The sequence below is a fragment of the Bos grunniens genome, chromosome 1 (genome assembly GCF_055505025.1).
Source record: "Bos grunniens cultivar Pamir isolate PY7600 chromosome 1, Bosgru_T2T1.0, whole genome shotgun sequence".
In the NCBI taxonomy this organism is placed as follows: domain Eukaryota; kingdom Metazoa; phylum Chordata; class Mammalia; order Artiodactyla; family Bovidae; genus Bos; species Bos grunniens.
Genome location: NC_141165.1, coordinates 92361507 through 92383649, shown reverse-complemented (window position 1 = coordinate 92383649; position 22143 = coordinate 92361507). Strand labels below are relative to the sequence as shown.

The 22143-nt window shown below is 39.1% G+C and overlaps 1 protein-coding gene across 3 annotated transcripts in view; it reads right to left on the bottom strand.

Annotated features, from left to right (window-relative positions):
• Positions 1-22143, bottom strand: part of GPR156 (G protein-coupled receptor 156) — a 108747-nt gene that overhangs the window by 23873 nt on the left and 62731 nt on the right. For 2 of the 3 annotated variants that reach the window (XM_086404304.1, XM_086404317.1), the window contains 3 exons: positions 6227-6362; positions 5862-5972; positions 770-895 (listed from right to left, as the gene is read on the bottom strand). In XM_086404304.1, the coding sequence (XP_086260430.1) occupies positions 770-895; positions 5862-5972; positions 6227-6362 (373 nt within the window). Of the gene's footprint in view, positions 1-769; positions 896-5861; positions 5973-6226; positions 6363-21584; positions 21723-22143 lie in introns of those variants that run through there. The other variant, XM_086404314.1, reaches the window with a different exon arrangement.

The window sequence follows — 22143 nt, the reverse complement described above, 5'->3', positions numbered from 1 at the left end:
GGCCAGGAGGGCTTATTCCTCTTATGTGCTTTACTACCACAGTGATTCAAATCCGTGCAGAAAAATTACAAATTATTTCACATCCTGCTCCTGCTATTTGTTAATAGTTGAAACTTCAATATTGAATCTGCACGTCAAGATCCCACTGTATTCCTCAGCCCCTTTGTGAGGCTGAAGACATAATGCTTCCTATTAATTAAACACTATGTTCTGAGCACAGCTGAATTCTTTACCTGTACTGTTTCACTTAATCTTCATCACAGCCCTATGAAATAGGTAGTATTAGTATTATTATCTCTATTTTACTTATGAGGAAATAGAAACTTAGAGAGGTTAAATAACTTTCCCAAGGACACATGGCTGGTAAGTGGTAGAGCTGGGATTTGAACCAGGGTTGACTGACTCCAAAGAACCCTTCAGAATCCTTTACCTTTCAACAATTGGGTAAGGCAACTCTGTAAGTTCTCATTATTGATAATGTGGAAGTGGAGTTAACTGCCAGGCAGATTCCTGTGTGCTGACATCTCAGCGGATGCCGCAGAACACTTGGGGTGGGAGGAGTAGCGGGAGTAGCAGCAGACCCTGCAGACAAGGGGTAGGTGTTCAGGGCAGCCACAACTCCCGACTTGCCATCCTCTAGGGGTCATTTATCTTCTTGTTGGGAGGATGTCCACACAGTGAATGCTCCTGGGAGAATGACCTCTGTGTACTCACAGAAGCCAGTCCCTCCAGTTCAGGAACTAGATTCTCCAGGGGTTGGGTCTCTCACCGTCATACTGACACCGAGAATCTGAAGACATTGGATGGGATCAGTCAGCACCCAAGTCATGAGCAGGATCACATCAGCTATCACCAGGGCTGCCACCAACCCCAGAAGCTGCAGGTCTTTGATTATCTGCAAAAGAGTTAAGGTCATAACTTTCCTTTGCTCACTGGCTATACAACACAGAGTCTAGAGTGTTCTGTGTGCTCTGAGCTAAAGGCTCCTGGGTTAATCTTCCAAATGGACTTCAAAGCCAGCCATCAAAGATGATACAGACATGAAGTGTACTCAGTGATTCTATGTTCATATCATCGTTTTCATTTCTTTGCCCTTTCCATATCCTGACTTTCCCACAAAGGATTCAAGGAATATTATAAAATAAATACACCATTATTTCTAAATATGTTTATACAAGCACATACAGAGATGTGGAAACTTTCATATTAAACTATGAACAACCATTAACCTGGAGGGTCAGATTGAGAGACAATGGTGGTGGAGGAGGGACTACTAGCATTTCCTTCAAACATATGTGAATCATTTGATTTAATACAAAGAGACTGTGTTATTTTTGTGGTTAGAAAAATAAAATTTTAAAAATGTATATAGCAATAGGATGAAAAATATTAGGGAAAAGAGATAATAAGGAGAATTATGATGAATGCTCTGGTGAGGAGAGCACATAGCATTCAAGAACTGGGGCAGAAACACAATTCTGCATTTTTGACAACCAATGAAAAGAAGGAAGCACAACTAGTTACATGATTCATGGTTTTTATAAGAAAAACGAATCAGTTGCTGAATTAAAATGCTCCAAACTAGTGATAAGGAGAAAAATTTCAAATCAACCAGCAAAAAATGACACAGCATGTATAGAAAAAAAAAATAAGGAAGACATCAGATTTCTCATCAGACACAAGGTCAAGTGAGAAAACAGTGGAAATCTTCAAAAGTACTCAAGAAAAAAAATTCAACCTAGAATCTTATACTCAGAAAAAGTAACTTTCAAAAACAAAGGTGAAATACAGACTTTTTCAGATAAAAGCTGAAAGAATTCAGTATTAGCACACCTGAATGAGAATGTGAGATAACTTTGAAGCAAAAGGAAAAAATATCAGATGAATATAGGTATCTATACAAGGAAATCAAGAGCTCTGGAAATGTTAACTTCATAGAAAAATATATGACTGATATTTACTATTTAAATATGCTTAAAATGTAATGGATTGTTTAAACAAAAATTAATAACAAGTGTATGGGGCTTGTAACATATGTAAAAGTAAAAACAACACAAAGATTGGAAGATGGGGAAATGGAAGCATACCACTATAAAATACTTATGCCAATTATATAATTACACACAAACTCTTCCAGAAATTGAATTGGAGGGAATACTTCCCAATTTATTCTACAAATACTCTGTTACCAAAATCAGGTGAAGATTTTATAAGAAAAGAAAGCTACAGAGCAACATACCTTAAGAAATGAATATAAATATTATAAACAGAATTTTATGAAACTGAATCTAACAACATAAAAGGATAATACATAATGACCAAGTGGAGCTTGTTTCAGGGATGCAAGATTGGTTTGAGATCCTAAAATTATTTAATATAATTCACCATATGAGCAAAGAAAAAAACATATGGTTAATAGATACAAAAAACACATTTGACAAAGTCTAACATAATTCTTTATAGAAACTCAATAAAATAGGAATTGAGGCGAACTTCCCCAATTAGGTAAAGAGCATTACGATAAAACTACAGCTAATATCTAACATAAAGCTAACATTGTGATAAAACAAAATTAACATTAGTTTTGACTAAGATGAATGTTTCCCCCATATGATCAAGAACAACTCAAGGCACTTCTATTAAACACTGTACTAGTGTTTCTAGTCAGTGCCATCATAGAGATTGGAAAGTAAATGTCTTTTATAGAAGATATGTTCATCTATGCAGAAAATCTGATAGAATCTACACAAAAGCTACTAGAACTAATAAGTAATTTAGCAAGATTGCAGCAGGTAAGGTCAGCTTAAAAATCAATTGTATTACTATTATACACATATACTAGCAACAAAAATTGTAAAGTGAAATGAAAAACAGTAACATGTATAATATCACAAAAATATAAAATACTTGGACATAAATTTGACAAAAGATATGAAAGACCTTCACTGAAAGCTGCAAAAAAATTGCTAAGAGAAATTAGAAAAGACCTAAATAAATGAAGAAATATATTGTGTTTATGGGTTAAAAGATACAACATTGTTAAGAAGTCAGTTCTCCATAATTTTATCTACAAATTCAATACAATCTCAATCAAAATCTCTGCTGAAATTTGAAGAAATTGGCAAAGTGATTCAAACATTTATATGGAAATTCAAAGAACCCAGATTAGCCAAAACAACACTGAGAGAGAACTAATACTCCCTGACTCAAGATTTAATATAAAGCTACAATAATATGCTATTGGTGTCAAACAATGACATCAATGAGACAGAGTCTAGTAGTAGTTATACACATCTACGGACAAATAGTTTTCAACAAAGGTGCAAAGGTAATTCAGTGAAGAAAGGAGTCTTTTCAACAAACGGTGCCAGAACAACTGGATATCCATACATAAAAAATGGACTTCAATCACATCATATTTCAAAATTAACTCAAAATGAATCATAGACCTGCATGTAAAAAAAAAAAAAAAAAAACTCTTAAAACTTCTAGAAGTAAACATAAAAGAAAAACTTTTGAGGCCTTGGGTTAGACAAGTTTCTTAAGTCTGATACCCAAAACATGATCCATGAGGGAACAAAGTAGGAAACTGAACTCCATCAAAATTAGAAATATCTTCTGTTTGAAAGACATTCTTAAGTGAATGAAAAGTCATAAACTAGAAGCAAATCTTTGCAAATCAGATGATTTCCTCTTGATTTCCTTGTATAGATACCTATATTCATTTGATAAAAGACTATATCCAGAATGTAAAAAGAACCCTCAAAGCTCAATAATAAGAAGAAAATCAACTAAATTAAAAAACAGGTGATTGATTTGAGCAGATACTTCACCAAAGAAGATATATGGATGGCAAATAAGCATATAAAAATATAGTCAACATTGCATCAGGGAAATGAAATTAAAATACAATGAGATTCTACTACACATACTTATTAGAATGACTAACACACATACCAACAAAGTCTAATGTTGGGAAGGAAGTAGAGGAAAGGGACTCACATAGTATTGATGGGAACATAAAATTGTACAACCACTTTGTAAAACTGTCATGCAATTTTTTTAAAAGTTAAACATATACTTACTATATGATCTAATCACTCTATGCTTGGCTTTTTTTAAAACCTTTCTATTTTATTTTGGAGTACAGTTGATTAACAATATTGTGATAGTTTCAAGTGGACATCAAAGGGACTCAGTCATACATGTATGTGTATCTGTTCTCCACCAAACTCCCTTTCCATCTAGGCTGCCACATTATGCTTAGGTTTTTAACCAACAGTAATGAAAGTAAGATACGTCTGCACAAAGATTCATACACAAATGTTCACAGAAGTTTTATTTTAATAGCCCCAAACTAGAAACAAATCCAAACACCTACCAATAGGTAAATGGATAAACCAACGGCAGTTTTATCTACACACTGAAAAATCACTCAGCAATAGTAAGGAAAGAATCACTGATGCAAGTAACAACATAGATGAATCTCAAAATAATTAGGCCAAGTAGAAGAAAGATAAAAATACACACTGTATAATTCCATTTATATAAAATTCTGGAAAATTCAAACTAATTTACAGTGACAGAAAGCAGGTCAATGGTTGCCTGGGTACAGGAATAGGGGATATAAGAATTCAACAAGAGAGGAAGATGACAAGGGTGTATGAGGAGACTTGCAGATTATAACCCACGTTTCATAGTATATACACATGTCAAAATATATCAAATCATACACTTTAAATATATGTGGTTCAGTGCATGTCAATTATCTCTAAATAAAGTTATTTATCACCAGATGTGAAGACCTAACTCATTGGAAAAGACCTTGATGCTGGGAAAGATTGAGGGCAGGAGGAGAAAGTGGTGATAGAGGATGAGATGGTTGGATGGTATCGCCATCCAATAGACATGAGTTTAAGCAAACTCCAGGAGACAGTGGACAGGGAAGCCTGGATGCTACAGTCCATGGTGTTGTAAAGAGTTGGATACGACTTAGTGACTGAATAACAACAACAAAGCTATTTTTAAAAAGAGGAATTAGTGTTCTAGAGGCATGGATGTCCTTTAGGCAATGTTTCTCATATGTATGGTTATTCACAGCAGAGTTTTTGATAAATATTCACCACAAAAGATTTGCTAAAAGAAAATCTTGTCAGTCCAGAGAAGTAAACTCCAACTGAGTAATATGTTGGATCTGGACAGGATTGATACGGACTAAGGGTTTGATGATCAGCCTTTGAGGTTTGGGCAGCTCCATCAGGAAACATGATAAAATGAGGGAACGTGGTTAGGATGACATCTGATGTCAGGGACACATAGGTAATCTGGCTGCTGCATAGCTGCTAGGGTTGATTCTGTCTGAATGGATATGTTCTTCCTTGCTCATTGTTTCAGGCCCATCCTTCTTAGTACAGAGCATGGCCTTCTTGTATGGAAAAGAACTGGCCTTCAAAGACAGGAATAATTGCTTACTTGCTATAGCTTCTCTGTAATCGCTATCCCTCTGCCCACTTTTCAGCTCACACCCGTGCCAAGCAACAGACCCTCTGGGCATCTTGCTCTCCTTCAGGCTGGTGCCAGATAAGGGCCAGCTCACACATCCCCCAGAGTAGTACCTGGGCCTGGGATGCATATGAAGCAGAACTTTCGTTTAAAGACCTGTCTCCCAATAGCACTGACAAACAGCTTTCCAGCCTTGGAATTTATGAGGCCACATGACTCCAAGGTTTGAAGTAGGGGCAGGAACTTCAGATCATCATAAAAGAGCCAGACCCAGTAATTTGGTACAAGTTTCTCTAGCTTTTAATCAATAATGGAGCTACTGTCTGTGATCAAGCAATGTGTACTTGCTACCTACTTACCACTCTCTTGTCCGGAACCCTCTGGGTGAACACCTTGTAGAGTCGCCAACTCTTCCCAAGAATGGGGCCAAACACCAGGGAGGTTCCAATGCACAACATGGAGAGTCTTATCTACAGATGGAAAGGAACAGAAGAAAGAGGCATGAGAGAAACCTCTGTGGTTCTCCATACATTCTGATCTGCAAAGCTTCAGTCCACAGAGGACCTGGGGCAGAAAGTGGACCTCACTGACTCAGGGTTCCAGGGTTTGCCTCTGAAAGAGCCCACACCAAGGACAAAGATAACCAACACCTACAGGAGCAGATGATTTTAAAGATTATCAAAATTTGCATGATATTCAAAATAAAATTGAAGATTTCACCTACCTGAATGAGACTTTCCATTGAGCTTCCCACTAAAGCACCTTGATTGTGAATCCCAAAGAGGTAAGCACTACTGTAAGTCAGACAACTGCCCAATAAGGTCACAATGTTCAGATTGGGACTGGACATCTTCACAATCCTATGGGAAACCAGGAAGAAAGACACCTACAGTCATGACATTTGTCCTGGGAGTGTACAAAGTTTCCCTGCCAGCAAAATCTCCAATGCGGTCTTGGAGTAAAAGGTCATAGGGAAGACTGCTTTACAACCCTGTGAAAAATTGTTATGGTTTATTTAAATTTATTTTCAGAAAGAATTACATTCTAGCATTTCTTGCTTATATAACTCCAAGTCTTAAAAGAAGGCCAACTTCCCCCAAACAGGTGGTATAACAGAAGAGTTAGAATTTTTCCCTAAAGTTTATGGTTGCTAAGAGACTGCTCTATGCAGCCTAGTGAATAAATAACTAGCAGGTAGATTCCTAAGGAGATACAGTTTGGAACCTTTAAAAGTGAGCTGTAAGGTAAACTATTAGAAAAAAAAACAGACAAAGATACCACAAAAAAAGAGAAAATTACAGGCCAATATCACTTATAAACATAGGTGCAAAAATCCTTAACAAAATACTAGCAAATCAAATCCAACAATACATTAAAAGGATCATACACCATGATCAAGTGGGACTTATCCCAGGGGTGCAAGGATTTTTCAATATCTGCAAATCCATACACATTAACAAACTGAAGAATAAAAACCATACGATCATCTTAATAGCAGCAGAAAAAGCTTTTGACAAAATTCAACATTCATTTATGATAAAAACATTCCAAAAAGTGGGCATTGAGGGAAACTACCTCAACAAAATAAAGGTCACATATGACAAACCCACAGCTAACATTATACTCAGTGGTGAAAAGCTGAAAGCATTTTCTCTAAAATCAGACAAGGATGGCTGCTCTTACTCTTTTTATTCAACAACGCCTTGGCAGTCCTAGCCACAGCAATCAGAGAAGAAAAAGAAATAAAATGAATCCAAGCTGGAAGAAGTAAAACTGTCACTATTTGTTCATGACATTATACTCTACACAGAAAATCCTAAAGATGCTACCAGAAAACTACTAGAGCTCATCAATGAATTTGGTAAAGTTACAGGATACAAAATTAATACAAAATTAATTAATACATTTCTTTTTTTTTTAATTTGTATTTATTTATTTTTGTCTGTGCTGGGTCTTTGTTGCTTTGCATGGGTTTTCTCTAGTTGCAGTGAGTAGGGGTTACTCTTAGTTGCCGTGCTTGGGCTTCTCATTATGGTGGCTTCTCTTGTTGCAGAGCACAGGCTCAAAGGAAGCAAGAATATACAACAGAAAAACACAGTCTCTTCAAAGTGTGGTACTGGGAAAACTGGACAGCTACATGTAAAAGGATGAAATTAGAACATTCTATAACACCATACACAATATTAAACTCAAAATGGATTAAAGACCTAAATGTAAAACCAGATACCATAAAACTCCTAGAGGAAAACAGTTAGAATATTCTGATATAAATTGTAGCAATATCTTTTGGGATTCATCTTCTAGAGTGATGAAAAGAAAAAGAAAAATAAACAAACTGGATCTAATTAAAAATCTAAAAAGATTTTTCACAACAAAGGAAACCATAAACAAAAAAGACAATTCAGAATGGGAGAAAATATTTGCAAATGGTATAACTGACAAGAGATTAATCTCCAAAATATACAATAGTTCATAAAGCTCAATAGCAAAAAAAACACCCACTCAGAAAATGGGCAGAAGACCTAAATAGACATTTTTTCCAGAGAAGACATAGGGATGATCAAAAGGCACATGAAAAGATGCTCAACACTGCTAATTATTAGAGTGATGCAAATCAAAACTACAATGAATTATCACCTCACACTAGTCAGAGCGGCCATCATCAAAAAGTCTACAAAAAATAAATTCTGGACAGGTAATTGAGAAAAAGGAACCCTCCTACACCATTGGTGGGAATGTAAACTGGTACAGAAATATGGAGAATAGTGTGGAAGTTCCTTAAAGAACAAAAAAATAGAATTGCCATATGAGCCAGCAATCCAACTCCTGGGCATATACCTGAAGAAAAGCACAATTTGAAAAGATATATGCATCCTAATGCTCACTGCATAGGCTATGGTTTTCCTGTGGTCATGTATGGATGTGAGAGTTGGACTGTGAAGAAGGCAGAGTGCCAAAGAATTGATGCTTTTGAACTGTGGTGTTGGAGAAGACTCTTGAGAGTCCCTTGGACTGCAAGGAGATCCAACCAGTCCATTCTGAAGGAGGTCAGCCCTGGGATTTCTTTGGAAGGAATGATGCTAAAGCTGAAACTCCAGTACTTTGGCCACCTCATGCGAAGAGTTGACTCATTGGAAAAGACTCTGATGCTGGGAGGGATTGGGGGCAGGAGGAGAAGGGGACGACAGAGGATAAGATGGCTGGATGGCATCACCGACTCGATGGACGTGAATTTGAGTGAACTCCGGGAGTTGGTGATGGACAGGGAGGCCTGGCGTGCTGCGATTCATGGGGTCGCAAAGAGTCGGACACGACTGAGCGACTGAACTGAACTGAATGCTCACTGCAGCACTATTTATAATAGCCAAGACATGGAAACAACCTAAATGTCCATTGATAGCTGAATCGATAAAGAAGATGTGGTTGTACATACAATGCAATATTAATCAGTCATAAAAAAGAATGAAATAAGGCCATTTGCAGCAACATGGTTGGACCTAAATTATCTCACTAAGTCAAATAAACCAGAGAAAGACAAATATCAGAAGATATCACTTACATGTGGATTCTAATTAAAAATGATGCAAATTCACTTAGATATAAAACAGAAATAGACCCATAGAAATATAAAACAATCATATGGTTACCAAAAGGGAAAGGAGGGAGGGATAAATTAGGAGTTTAAGATTAATATATATACACCATTATATATAGAATGAGCTTCCCAGGTGGCTCAGTGGTAAAGAATTTGCCTGCAATGAAAGAGACGCAGGAGACATGGGATTGGTCTCTGGATCAGGATGATCCCCTGGAGGACGGCATGGAAATCCACTCCAGCATTTTTGTCTAGAGAATCCCATGGACAGAGGAGCTTAGCAGGCTACAGTCCATAGGATCTCAAAGAGCTGGACAGGACTGAAGAGATTTGAGCACACACATACACATATATAAAATAAATAACCAACAAGGACCTACTGTATAGCATAGTATAGCATAGAGAACTGCACTCAGTATTTTACAATAACCTATAAGGGAAAAGAATCTGAGAACAAATACGTGTAATACATATATATGTGTATATATGTGTGTGTGTGTGTATATATATATATATGTATTTCAGTTCAGTTCAGTTCAGTTCAGTTGCTCAGTTGTGTCCGACTCTTTGTGACCCCATGAATCGCAGCACGCCAGGCCTCCCTGTCCATCACCAACTGCCGGAGTCTACCCAAACCCATGTCCATTGAGTCGGTGATGCCATCCAACCATCTCATCCTCTGTCATCCCCTTCTCCTCCTGCCCTCAATCTTTCCCAGCATCAGGGTCTTTTCAAATGAGTCAGCTCTTCGCATCAGGTGGCTTCAGCTTCAGCATCAGTCCTTCCAATGAATATTCAGGACTGATTTCCTTTAGGACAGACTGGTTGGATCTCCTTGCAGTCCAAGGGACACTCAGGAGTCTTCTCCAACACCACAGTTCAAAAGCATCAATTCTTTGGCACTCAGCTTTCTTTATAGTCCAACTCTCACATCCATACATGACCACTGGAAAAACCACAGCCTTGACTAGAAGGACCTTTGTGGACAAAGTAATGTCTCTGCTTTTTAATATGATATCTAGGTTGGTCATAACTTTCCTTCCAAGGAGTAAGCATTTTTTAATATCATGGCTGCAATCACCATTTGCAGTGATTTTGGAGCCCCCCAAAATAAAGTCAGCCACTGTTTCCCCATCTATTTCCCATGAAGTGATGGGACCGGATGCCATGATCTTCGTTTTCTGAATGTTGAGCTTTAAGCCAATTTTTTCACTCTCCTCTTTCACTTTCATCAAGAGGCTCTTTAGTTCTTCACTTTCTGCCATAAGGGTGGTGTCATCTGCATATCTGAGGTTATTGATATTTCTCCCGGAAATTTTGATTCCAGCTTGTGCTTCCTCCATCCCAACGTTTCTCATGATGTACTGCATATAAGTTAAATAAGCAGGGTGACAATATACATTCTTGACATATTCCTTTTCCTATTTGGAACCAGTCTTTGTTCCATATATATATATATATACATGTATGTATAACTGAATCACTTTACTGTATACCTGAAACTAACACAACACTGTAAATCACCTATGAAAGTGAAGTGAAAGTGAAAGCTGCTCAGTCACGTCTGACTCTTTGCAAGCCCATGGACTGTTGCCTGCCAGGCTCCTCTCTCCATGGAATTCTCCAGGCCAGAATACCAAAATGGGTAGCTGTTCCCTTCTCCAGGGCATCTTTCTGACTCAGATATCAAACCCCAGGTCTCCCGCCTTGCAGGTGGATTCTTTATCATCTGAGCCACCAAGGAAGCCCAATCAACTATACTTCAATAAAAAATTAAATTAAAAACAAAATGAGCTTTACAGAAAAATACTACTTGAAATACAGGACTTCCCTGGTGGCTCAGACAGTAAAGCATCTGTCTACAATGTGGGAGACCTGGGTTCAATTCCTGGGTCGGGAAGATCCGCTGGAGAAGGAAATGGCAATCCACTCCAGTACGATTGCCTGGAAAATCCCATGGACAGAGGAACCTGGTAGGCTACAGTCCATGGGGTCACAAAGTGTCAGACACGACTGAACGACTTCACTTCACATCACTACTTGAAAAAAGTCTGGAGAGTTTTTCATGCACTATTTACTTTATTTGACATGTAAACTGTTTTCCTCTCTCTGTCTGACCAAGAAGGGAAAGAAAGAGAAAGAAAGCAGAGACTGAAAGCAGGAAATTTGGGAAGGACTACTTCTCGAGTGATTAAAAAATTTTTTTTTTATTTATTTATTTTTGGCTGTGTTGGGTCTTAGTTACTGCAAGGGCTTTCTCTAGTTGTGGAGTGGGTGTTCCTCTTCATTGCAGTGCACAGGCTTCTCACTGTGGTGACTTCTCTTGTCATGGTATAGTGGTGCCAGGCTGCTCAGGCTTCAGGAGTTGCAGCATGTGGGCTCAGCAGTTAGGGCTCCCAGGCTCTAGAGCACAGGCTCAAAAGTAGTGGCACATGGGCTTAGTTGCCCCATGGTACGTGGGATCTTCCCAGATCAGGCATTGAACCCTTGTCTCCTGTATTGGCAGGTGAATTCTTTACCACTGAGCCACTAGGGAAGACCCTTTAGTGATTTTTGAGGTTTCAGAGCATTTTAAAGATTATAGGGAAAGGTAGACTGAGTCTGAGACATACTCTCAGCACCAACAGAGGTTGTAGACAAGGTACAAATGAGTGAACTGGTTAACCTAAGGGGAAACCAGACTTAAACTGGACTGTGATTGATAACAATTAAGAAATAAAAATAACTACTAACAATTAAGAAGTAATACAATAATTAAGGGTTTTAGTCTAAATAATGTATTCTGTTGTTCAGTCATTCAGTTGTGTCCGACTTTTTGTGACTCCATGGACTGCAGCACACCAGGCTTCCTGTCCTTCACCATCTTCCGGAGTTTGCTCAAACTCACGTCCATTGAGTTGGTGATGCCATCAACCATCTCATCCTCTGCCGACCCCTTCTACTTGTGCCTTCCATCTTTTCCAGCATTGAGGTCTTTTCCAATGAGTTAGCTCTTCACGTCAAGTGGCCAAGTACTGGAGCTTCAACTTCAGCACCAATCCTTCCAGTGAATATTCAGGGTTGATTTCCTTTAGGACTGACTGGTTGAATCTCCTTGCAATCCAAGGGACTCTCAAGAGTCTTCTCCAACATTACAGTCTGAAAGCATCAATTCTTCAGTGCTCAGCCTTCTTTATGGCCCAACTCTCACATCCATACATGACTACTGGGAAAACCATAGCTTTGACTATATGGACCTTTGTTGGCAAAGTAATGTCTCTGTTTTTTAAAAATGATATCTATGTTTGTCATAGCTTTTCATAGTATATTCTGCATAAACACAGTATTTATACTACTAGTCCTTTGGTAATTTTATACTTATTACACTTATTACACTTATAATACTTATTACACTCAGTTGCTCAGTTGTGTCCAATTTTTTGAGACCCCATGGACTTTAGCCTGCTAGGCTCTTCTATCCATAGAATTCTCCAGGCAAGAATACTGGAGGGGGTAGTCATTCCCTTCTTCAGGGGATCTTCCCGACCCAGGGATTGAACCTGAGTCTCCTTCACTGCAGGCAGATTCTTTACTGAGTACTTATACCTTTATTTTAAAATAATTACTGAGGGGGAAAGCATTCTTATCTATCTACCTGGATTCCCTGACTGACCACCTTGAAGACCAGAGCCAAGGCAAAACCAGCTACATACTAGAGCCTATTTTAAAGACAGGCAAAGTATTTATCTGGGAGGCATTAAAAAAACAGTTTAGCAGTGCAGGACTTAAAACCATCACAATTACCACCAGCCCAGCTTGATTATTTCATACTCAGCAACATAATTACACACACACACACAAGAACACCAAAACTGCCTGCAACTCAAGCCCCAAGTATAGTCACCATAGGCCAGTGACTCTGGTTGAGCTTTACCAAGTCTTAGAGTAAAAACCTTAATTTTTTTTTTTTCTTCCTCCAAATGTGAAAACAGCCTTCATGTATTCCCCTTGTAAATAGGGGATAATAATAATACACACTCTCCTCCTCCCAAACCAAAGAGTTGTGAGGGCTGAGGATTCAATGAGGCAATACAGCCAAGTGTGTGGTAGCATGGACAGGCCCCAGCATGTAGCAAGCATGTTACAAATATAGCTGACAATGTTATTAATCTCATCATCTTCCAGGCTTTAGAAACCTGAGAATCACCTTTTGCTTCTTCCTTTTCCTTCTCCACTTCTTTCTTTATCACCTCTACTCAATCGTTGCGTTTCTTTCAGTTGTTATTTCAAAATCTCTCTGAGCTGTCCCTCACATACTATTCCTACTGCTGTCACATTTATCCAGATTACAGTCATGTTAGGAGAAATGGAACTTGAGTCAGGTGTGAGATGAGAATCCTGGCTCAGCCAATCACAGCTATGTGACTTTCATTGAGTCATTTAACTAGTCTAGGTTCCTGTTTCCTCGTTTGTGAAATAAAGATAATATCTCCTTTCTTATGTACCTACAGGGTATTGTGAGGATCAAATGAGGTTTGTGCTAAAACTCCTTGAATACTCTAAGGCAATGCAAAAACATTAACTGTTAGGTTTTTTGGTATAAGCTTCAGCTCTCTGTAACACCAGTTCTTCCCTGTCCTAATATATCTTGTACATTATTTTCACATTTATCTTCTTAAAATATCACCTTCATCACTTAGCAAGAGAGCTACATGTATAAAGAACAATTTTCTATTGTTCACCTTAAGTCTCCTGTATCCCCATTTAGGATTTAGCCTTATCCTACCTATCCACTTACTAATAGGTCTACATCCTCAGTCATCATGTCTTTAAACTGTGGGCTGAAAGAGAGTAATTGTCCCTAGTTTCTTTGTCTTTTCCCATAAGGGGCAATATGTAGTGAATGTGCGTGTATGCTAAAGTTGCTTTAGTTGTGTCCTACTCTTTGCGACACAATGGACTGTAGCCCTCCAGGCTCCTCTGGCCATGGGATTCTCTAGGCAAGAATACTGGAGTGGGTTGCCATGCCCTCCTCCAGCAGATCTTCTCCACCCAGGGACTGAACCCATGTCTCTTATGTTTCCTGCATTGGCAGCTGGGTTCTTTACCACCAGCGCCACCCAGGAAGCCCATGTGATGAATACTGACTACCAAAGTAACAATGATTATCAGCAGCTCCACAAAGCATTTGTTAAGAAAAGCAATACATCAGAGAGACCAGTTCTGACACTGACTTAGAAAACAGAGCACTGTTGGCCAGGACTGGCCATGCAGTGCAGCCAGTAGCCTGGGCAGTGGTACAACCACTGGGTGGTCTCCTGCAAGACCAAGAAATGAGGCTGTTCTTCCCCATAGCCTCTTACAATCTCCTAGGCATCAGCCATGAATATCTGACGAGGAGATTTTCACCAAGCCAATGTTCAGCTTTCACAGCCACATGTCTGTGTTGTCTAGATGACTGATTGGTAGGTTTCTTTCTTAACTCGTCTCTGGACCATTTTACATGAACACCACTGTACAATCAGGTCTCTTTTGTATAGTTCAGTACTGTATGAATCCTGATTTAGAATTCCTCCCCTTCTTGATTTAGTTAGGAGGAACTCATTTTAGTGTTTTGTTTTGTTTTAAAACAAAATATACATTACATAGTCTTCACATCTCAAAAGTTGATGCAAATTGATTTTCAAATGGACATGTTATGGACTTATATATGTATATTTTTATAATTTTCCTAGTTTTACTAAAAACTTACCTCAGGGAAAAAAAAATGAATGGAAGACAATTTATCTGTTTTGTTTGGCCAAGTTAATACCTGTGAAGTCACTGAAAGGTGAATCATCTCCAATTCAGCAGGTGAATTATGTAAGTCTGGAGAATGTCTTTGATACTTTAATAAGAATTCAACCACTAATGTCATTTATATTTTTCTATTGAACTAAAAGATGAATCCTGCATATACTGAATATTTTAATCAACCACAAACGTTAATTTCTGCACGGCAAGAAGATTTAAATATTATCTACCTATAAACAGCCAGTCTCATCTAGATTACCTGTGTTTCATTTATAAAGACATAAAAAGCCCAGATGGGGTTCCTGACAGAAACAATGTGGGAATTTTTTTAAAGGATTTTATAACTATCTCATTATCTTTTTTTTCATTTATTAGTTGGAAGTACAAGACAAGAGTTTTCTCAGTTCTCAAGTAAGGTCTCAGTGCTGCTGCTAAGTCGCTTCAGTCATGTCCGACTCTGTGCGACCCCAGAGACGGCAGCCCACCAGGCTCCCCCGTCCCTGGGATTCTCCAGACAAGAACACTGGAGTGGGTTGCCATTTCCTTCTCCAGTGCAGGAAAGTGAAAAGTGAAAGTGAAGTCACTCAGTCGCGCCCAACTCGTAGCAACCCCATGGACCGCAGCCCACCAGGCCCCTCCATCCATGGGATTTTCCAGGCAAGAATACTGGAGTGGGTTGCCATTGCCTTCTCCGAAGGTCTCAGTACATAGAGGTAAATATCCATCTATATCTGTAGAACCTGTATAAACCTGGATTACCATTTCAATAATCTTTAATGAATTTAGATGTATAAATAGCATTCACCAGCTCAGAGTATTGGAGAAGGCAATGGCACCCCACTCCAGTACTCTTGCCTGGAAAATCCCATGGACAGAGGAGCCTGGTGGGCTGCAGTCCATGGGGTTGCTAGGAGTCAGACACGACTGAGAGACTTCACTTTCAGTTTTCACTTTCATGCATTGGAGAAGGAAATGGCAACCCACTCCAGTGTTCTTGCCTGGAGAATCCCAGGGACGGGGGAGCCTGGGAGGCTGTCATCTCTGGGGTCGCACAGAGTCGGACATGACTGAAGCGACTTAGCAGCAGCTCAGAGTATGATGTTTTAAAAATCCTAATCAAATATCAGTGTCTGACCTTGGAGTTTCATTATACTTGGCATTATGGAGACTGGTCATCCTGAGGTTTCTTCTTACTGATGCTAAGGACAGAATTTGGAAACATGGCCTGTGAAAGGAGCTAACGTTACTTCTGAGCTTGCTGTGACAATCAGAAAACCTTCCTATAATGTCAGAGGGCCATGCTTTCTAAAATGCTACATGAATTTACATAAATGGTATTTAGGTTTAAATATATCTAAAACCAAATATGAGTATCTTTCCAAAAAGCTTTTTAACAAAACAATTAAGATTAAATTGTGAAATTTATTAAATGTTTTTTTAATCCACTGTTTTTGATCCTTGCTACAATGAGATTATAAATCTAACTCATCTGGGTATGTTCCAAGTGACTTTATCATAATTTTATCTGTTGTATTTCAGCAAATGTGATCGTTTATCTCTAATGTATTAAGCTTAAAATCTGAACCCAGTTCTGGACATGTCAAACTAATATTTGTGTGACTTGTAGCTATTTATAGTCAAACTTTGTATCATAAGGGTGAGAGCAGCCTGGTCCTTATTCTTTCTCTCCTGCCTGGGCCACCATCCTAGGAGACCACCCTAAGAGATTTCATTAACCTTTCAATTTTAAGAATTTAAATTCTTTAATTATAACAACTGCACTTTATTCCACTTTCAGATACCCGTCCCCAAGGGTCACACCCTGGGTCTTAAGATCATTCAAAATTGTTCCACTTCAGAAAATTTAAACACCAATACTCCACTCTCTGATCTCAATGAGTCCAAATTTTAACTCCTAGTTTTCCTTTCAACCTGTTCTTACATTTTTCCCCATCCCATTCAGATAATGGCAACTTCATCTTTATATCTGCTTGGACTAAAAATTTTGGAGTCATACTTAACTCTAGCTCACCTCCCACATCCAATCTGTCATGAAATCCTATTAGCTATATCCCTAAAACATATCCAGAATCCAACTACTTCTCACCACCTCTGTTGCCATCACCCTTATCAAACTCTGATTTTGCAATTTGGATTATTGCACCAACCTCCTAACCGGACTCCCACTGATTCTACTCTGGATCCTCCCAAAGTCTATTTTCAACACAGCAGCCATACCGATCATGTCACTTCTCTGCTCAAAACCCTGCAATGGCTTTCTATCTCACTCAGAGGAAAAGCCAAAGTCTTTACCAGTGTCTACAATGCCTTCACATTTGGTCCCGGCTCTCTCTGTACCTCATTTCCTACTTCTTCCCCTTGCCCATCCAATGCCACACACCTCCTTGCTATTCCATGAAAACACCAGGCATTCTCACACTTTAAGGCTTCAAAGTGATTGTTCTCTCTGCCTGGAATATTTCAATTCACGTATGTGTGTGGTTCATTCCCACTCTCCTTTCATGTCTTTGTTTAAATGTCACCCTCTCAACCTGGCCTATGATGATAATCCCACTTAAAATCATACTCTTACACCAGACTCCAAATCCTTCTTGTCCCACTCCATTCTCTCCAAACCCATCCCACCATAGTCCTTTTCACCTTCTAACATGTTACATAATTTACATATTATAACTTTTCTTATTTAACGTCTTCTGTTGCCAATTAGGTCTTCCCTGTAGCTCAAACAGTAAAGAATCTGCCTGCAATGCAGGAGACCCAGGTTCAATCCCTGGGTTGGGAAGATCCTCTGGAGAAGGGAATGGCAGGCAATCCACTCCAATATTCTTGACTGGAGAATCCTATGGACAGAAGAGTCTGGCGGGCTATAGTCCATGGGGTCACAAAGAGACACGACTGAGCGACTAACACTACCACTTGCCAATTAGAACAGTTCGTGATGTACTCCCAGCCCTGTAACACTATCTCACATACTGAAATTACTCAATAAATACTTGATGAATGAACAAGTGAGTCTCTTGTCCTCAGCCTTCTACTCTCATAAGCTTACATCTAATACATTTGCCCACTGAAGCCTCTGGGCGGCCAGTTCCTTGGTTCCTTAGCTTCCTCACAGTCTCTCTTCCTTTCTCTACTCAATTTCAAACCTCTGATTAGTTATCTGAACTGGCTCTCAACAACACTCAATTCCCTTTCTAAATAGGACCTTTTGGTGCAACCTGCTCAACAAAACTCGCATCAAGAGTACAATCCACTGATGTTACTCAGCCATAAAAAGAATGAAATACTGCCATTTACAGCAACATGGGTGGACCTAGAGATTATCATACTAAGTGAAGTAAGTCATACAGAGAAAGACAAATACCATATATCATGTATACTAAGTGAAGTAAGTCATACAGAGAAAGACAAATACCGTATATCATGTATATGTAGAATCTAAAATATGATACAAATGAACCTATCAATGAAACAGAAACAGACTCACAGACATAGAAAACAAATAAATGGAAAAAAAAAAAGAAAACAAATATATGGTTACTAAAGGGGAAAGTGGGGGAGGGATAAATTAGGAGTATGGGATTAACAGATACACACCACTATATACAAAACAGATAAACAACAAGGATTTACTGTATAGCATAAGGAAATATATTCAATATCTTGTAATGACTTATAATGCAGCAGAAACTGAAGCTGTACACTGGAAACTATCACAAATTGTAAATCAAGTATAGTTAAATTTAAAAATTACAATCCATTGTTTTATATCTAGGCAGCTGACTGCTGGGGGAGAATATTGTATAACCTTGTAGACTGTTGGCACCAAAATCAATCAGCCAAGCTTATTGTACTACCAGTCAATCCTTTTATTTGTTCTATGAGGTATTTCTTCATATTTCCTTTGTGAGTGACTCACTTCACTGGACTCAAAGGAATAAGAGCACGTGCCTGTCTGGATGATGCCCTCAGTCTAGGCTTGGTCCCCTCCTCTTTGTCCTTATACTACCCCAGGATATATGTACACCAACACAATTGTCATGTTATATTACCTTTTTGTTTGTTCCACTAGACAATTTCTACTCCTCAAAAGCCAGGCTGTTTCTTATTTGTCTGTATCTCAGTCCCTAGGACAGGCTTTGGAAAAACAGCAAGTATTCCATAACCATTTGTTAGACAAATGAATGAATTCACTGATGGACACGGAAAGTCCATTGTCCTCTTCCTTCATCTCATTTTTCCCTGGCATTTCTCTCCTCTGTTAGGTGGGTGGATGAGGCTCTCATCTGTCTGAAAGTGAGTCAAATGGCTATAAAGCAGCAGAGATCCCTGATAGTCAGAGGGAGAGTCTAGAGCTGGTTCAATGTTTGTATGCTGAGATAAGAGGAGTACATTCTGGGTAAAGGTAGGAGTTTTAGGGGGATCCCCTTAGTCCTTCCTGCTGCTGCTGCTGCTAAGTCGCTTCAGTTGTGTCCGACTCTGTGCGACCCCATGGACTGCAGCCTACTAGTCCCTCATAGAATGGCTGAAAACTCTCTGGCATTACTGAACACAAAAGGGACAAGATATTTTAGGTGCTATGGACTTCCACAGACAGGGTTTTAACCGCTTGGCAAATCCCAGATACCAAACCCTCATGGAAAAGCCTTGTCATCTGGGTGAGCCCCTCCTCAGCTTTCCCTCTCAGTATGATGCTGAGGGAGTCTAAAAATAAATGAGAGAAAGGATCCTAATGGGGTGCTTATAAAGCTTTTTGCTCTCCCATTCTTTGTTTCTAGGAAAGTGCAGCATCTTGGAGGTGTGTATATTCACACAGGCACACACATGTGTGTTCACTTGTCTCCAATGAAATCAGGCCATCTGAAAGATTCCTTTCCATTGGCTGAATTCCCCCAGGAAACGCTTTTGTCCGATATATCTCTTACATCATGTGTCAAGAGCCATGTAGGCCCAGTGATGTGATGACAGCCCTTGTCGAGCAACTGATGGATAAGACCTCATCTTCATGACCACACAGACTACAGGATCTCAGCTGACATCTGCTCAGAAGTTAATAACATGCATCCCATTCTGACTTCAGAAAATCTGCTGATCTTGATTTGCTGCTGCTTCTAGCTAGGCTGCAATGCATGCCTTCTCTTTACATCCTTGCAGGCAGTCAAGGGTGTTTTGTCATGAACTGAAACACTCAGCCCCGCTGCTTGTCCTGAGTAAGCCTGGCCTCCCTAAATCTGCCTGCTTTCCTGTAGTCATAAGTGCTTCCAAGCTTTGTTTCACACAGAGAGAGCAAACTCCCTACCGACGATTCTGTCAATTCAGCCCTGTATTCAGCACTGAAGCTAGAGAGGAACTGGATAAATAAGGACATTCTGCCTGCAGAAGAGCTAAATGGTTAGCAGTGCTTCAACTTGATGAAATCTAAGGCCCTTTCCAGCTCTTCCTTCTCAACTTATTCCAGAAGCAAACTTCTTTTCCCTGTTTCTGGCTTATTAATATATCCAGTCATACTTTGCATTTCTGCTTCTCTACCTTAAGTAGGAAAAATAGGCTGACCTGGTTACCAAAGATGCATTAGAATTTACGTCTCAATCAATCAAAATATTTAGCTATTAAGTGCAAAATAAAACTTGGTAAATATCCTGCCCCCAAATTTCCCTTTAACAGATGACCTTAGTGTCTCCATGTTTTATTCATTATTATCTTCTTAATGAACTTTCTGCATCAGATACTTATTCAACAATTCTTAAATATCTACTTGTCAAGGTATGAAGAAGAACTGGAGACAAGAAAGCAAATGAGATGTAATTTCTGTCCTCAGCTCATTAGGACTCCACCTCTCTGGTTTCTAATGCTTTCACTGCAAAGACAATTTTCATATTCTGTCATCTTTTAAAATAGAATAAGAATTTAATAGTACCAGTTATTTTCTCAGTATACATTGGGACATTTACAAAATCTATGTATATGAACACATGCTTATTATGGATATTTTTATGTACTATGAATATAAATTTCTAGAATACAAATTTCATAATGCATAGCTCTCCGGGACTATAAACAGGCCTAAAGATTAATTTTAAAATACAACCTTACAAACATTTTTAAAGCTGAAATGTGGATTTTAGATATAAGACTCAATGTCTGTTAAGTACTTCATTATACCAGCTCAAGTTTAGGTCAGTGGTGAAAATGCATACTGATAAATTCAAGATAAGTTGGTGATGAGAGGAAAAAAGGGTACCAAAAAGTATCCTTACTAGAAGGGAGCTTGAATGGCTTTAACTAGGAGTATTATGGCCACATCACGTAGGTTTAAAAAAAATTAGTTTCCATGTCTCATGTAGTTATATTTAAAATGTATTTTTAAATGCCACGGAGGCAGGGAACACTAGAAACAAAAAATTCTCTTCTGTCAAATACCTCAGACCTGAAAAGGTAGGCATGTGTTATAATTTATGAAGCAGGGATTTCAGCTTCCTATTTCCCCTTAGCTGTGGGAAAGGCCTTGAGCAATTCCTAGCAGAAGACTTGCAGCACTTCTCAAAGGACAGAGCAGATGCCCTGATTTTAAGTAGAGCAAAAAGCACAAGCAGAGTTGGCCACATGAAACACCAATCACAGGGCATCTGCTGTGAACCAGAGTATTATCATTTACCAGGTGACATGTAAATTGATCTCTCTGAGGCAGACTCACCTGCACTGCTGTGAGTTTTCTCTTCCCTCCTCCCCTTCTTTCTAATCCTCAGGTTTGTGGTATGAGAACTTTGGGCCTTAGTGAATCTGAGCAAAATCCCCACTACAACTGCTAGAATCAACCCTGCTGGGCCAAGATCTGGGAATTCATGATGCTGGGCCGGGGTTTTACTCAGCTTTGCCTCTCGCACTGTTTTTGGAGCTCTGAACTTAGTAGAACCCTACTAAATGTCTGTTATCCTGGATAAATCATGAGTCTTGTAAGGGTACTCCAAAAAGAAAAAAGGAGACTTCTAGAGGCAAGACTTGCTGCTCCCCACCCCCACCCCCACCCCAAATTACTTAGGACAGGTTTTGAGTCTTAGGGTTCTAAGAAACATGGCTTAAATTAATGAGTGAACCCAACTCCTTCATTTTAAGATGAAGGGATCTCTATGCAATTTTACAGCCAAATAGGAACCACACAGGAACGGCTAATCCAGAAGTCTTGATTCTTGGCTTCTTCCAGTGATCTTTCTCTTACCCTCAGTCTATCCCAGCCACCTGGGCCCCGAGGCCCT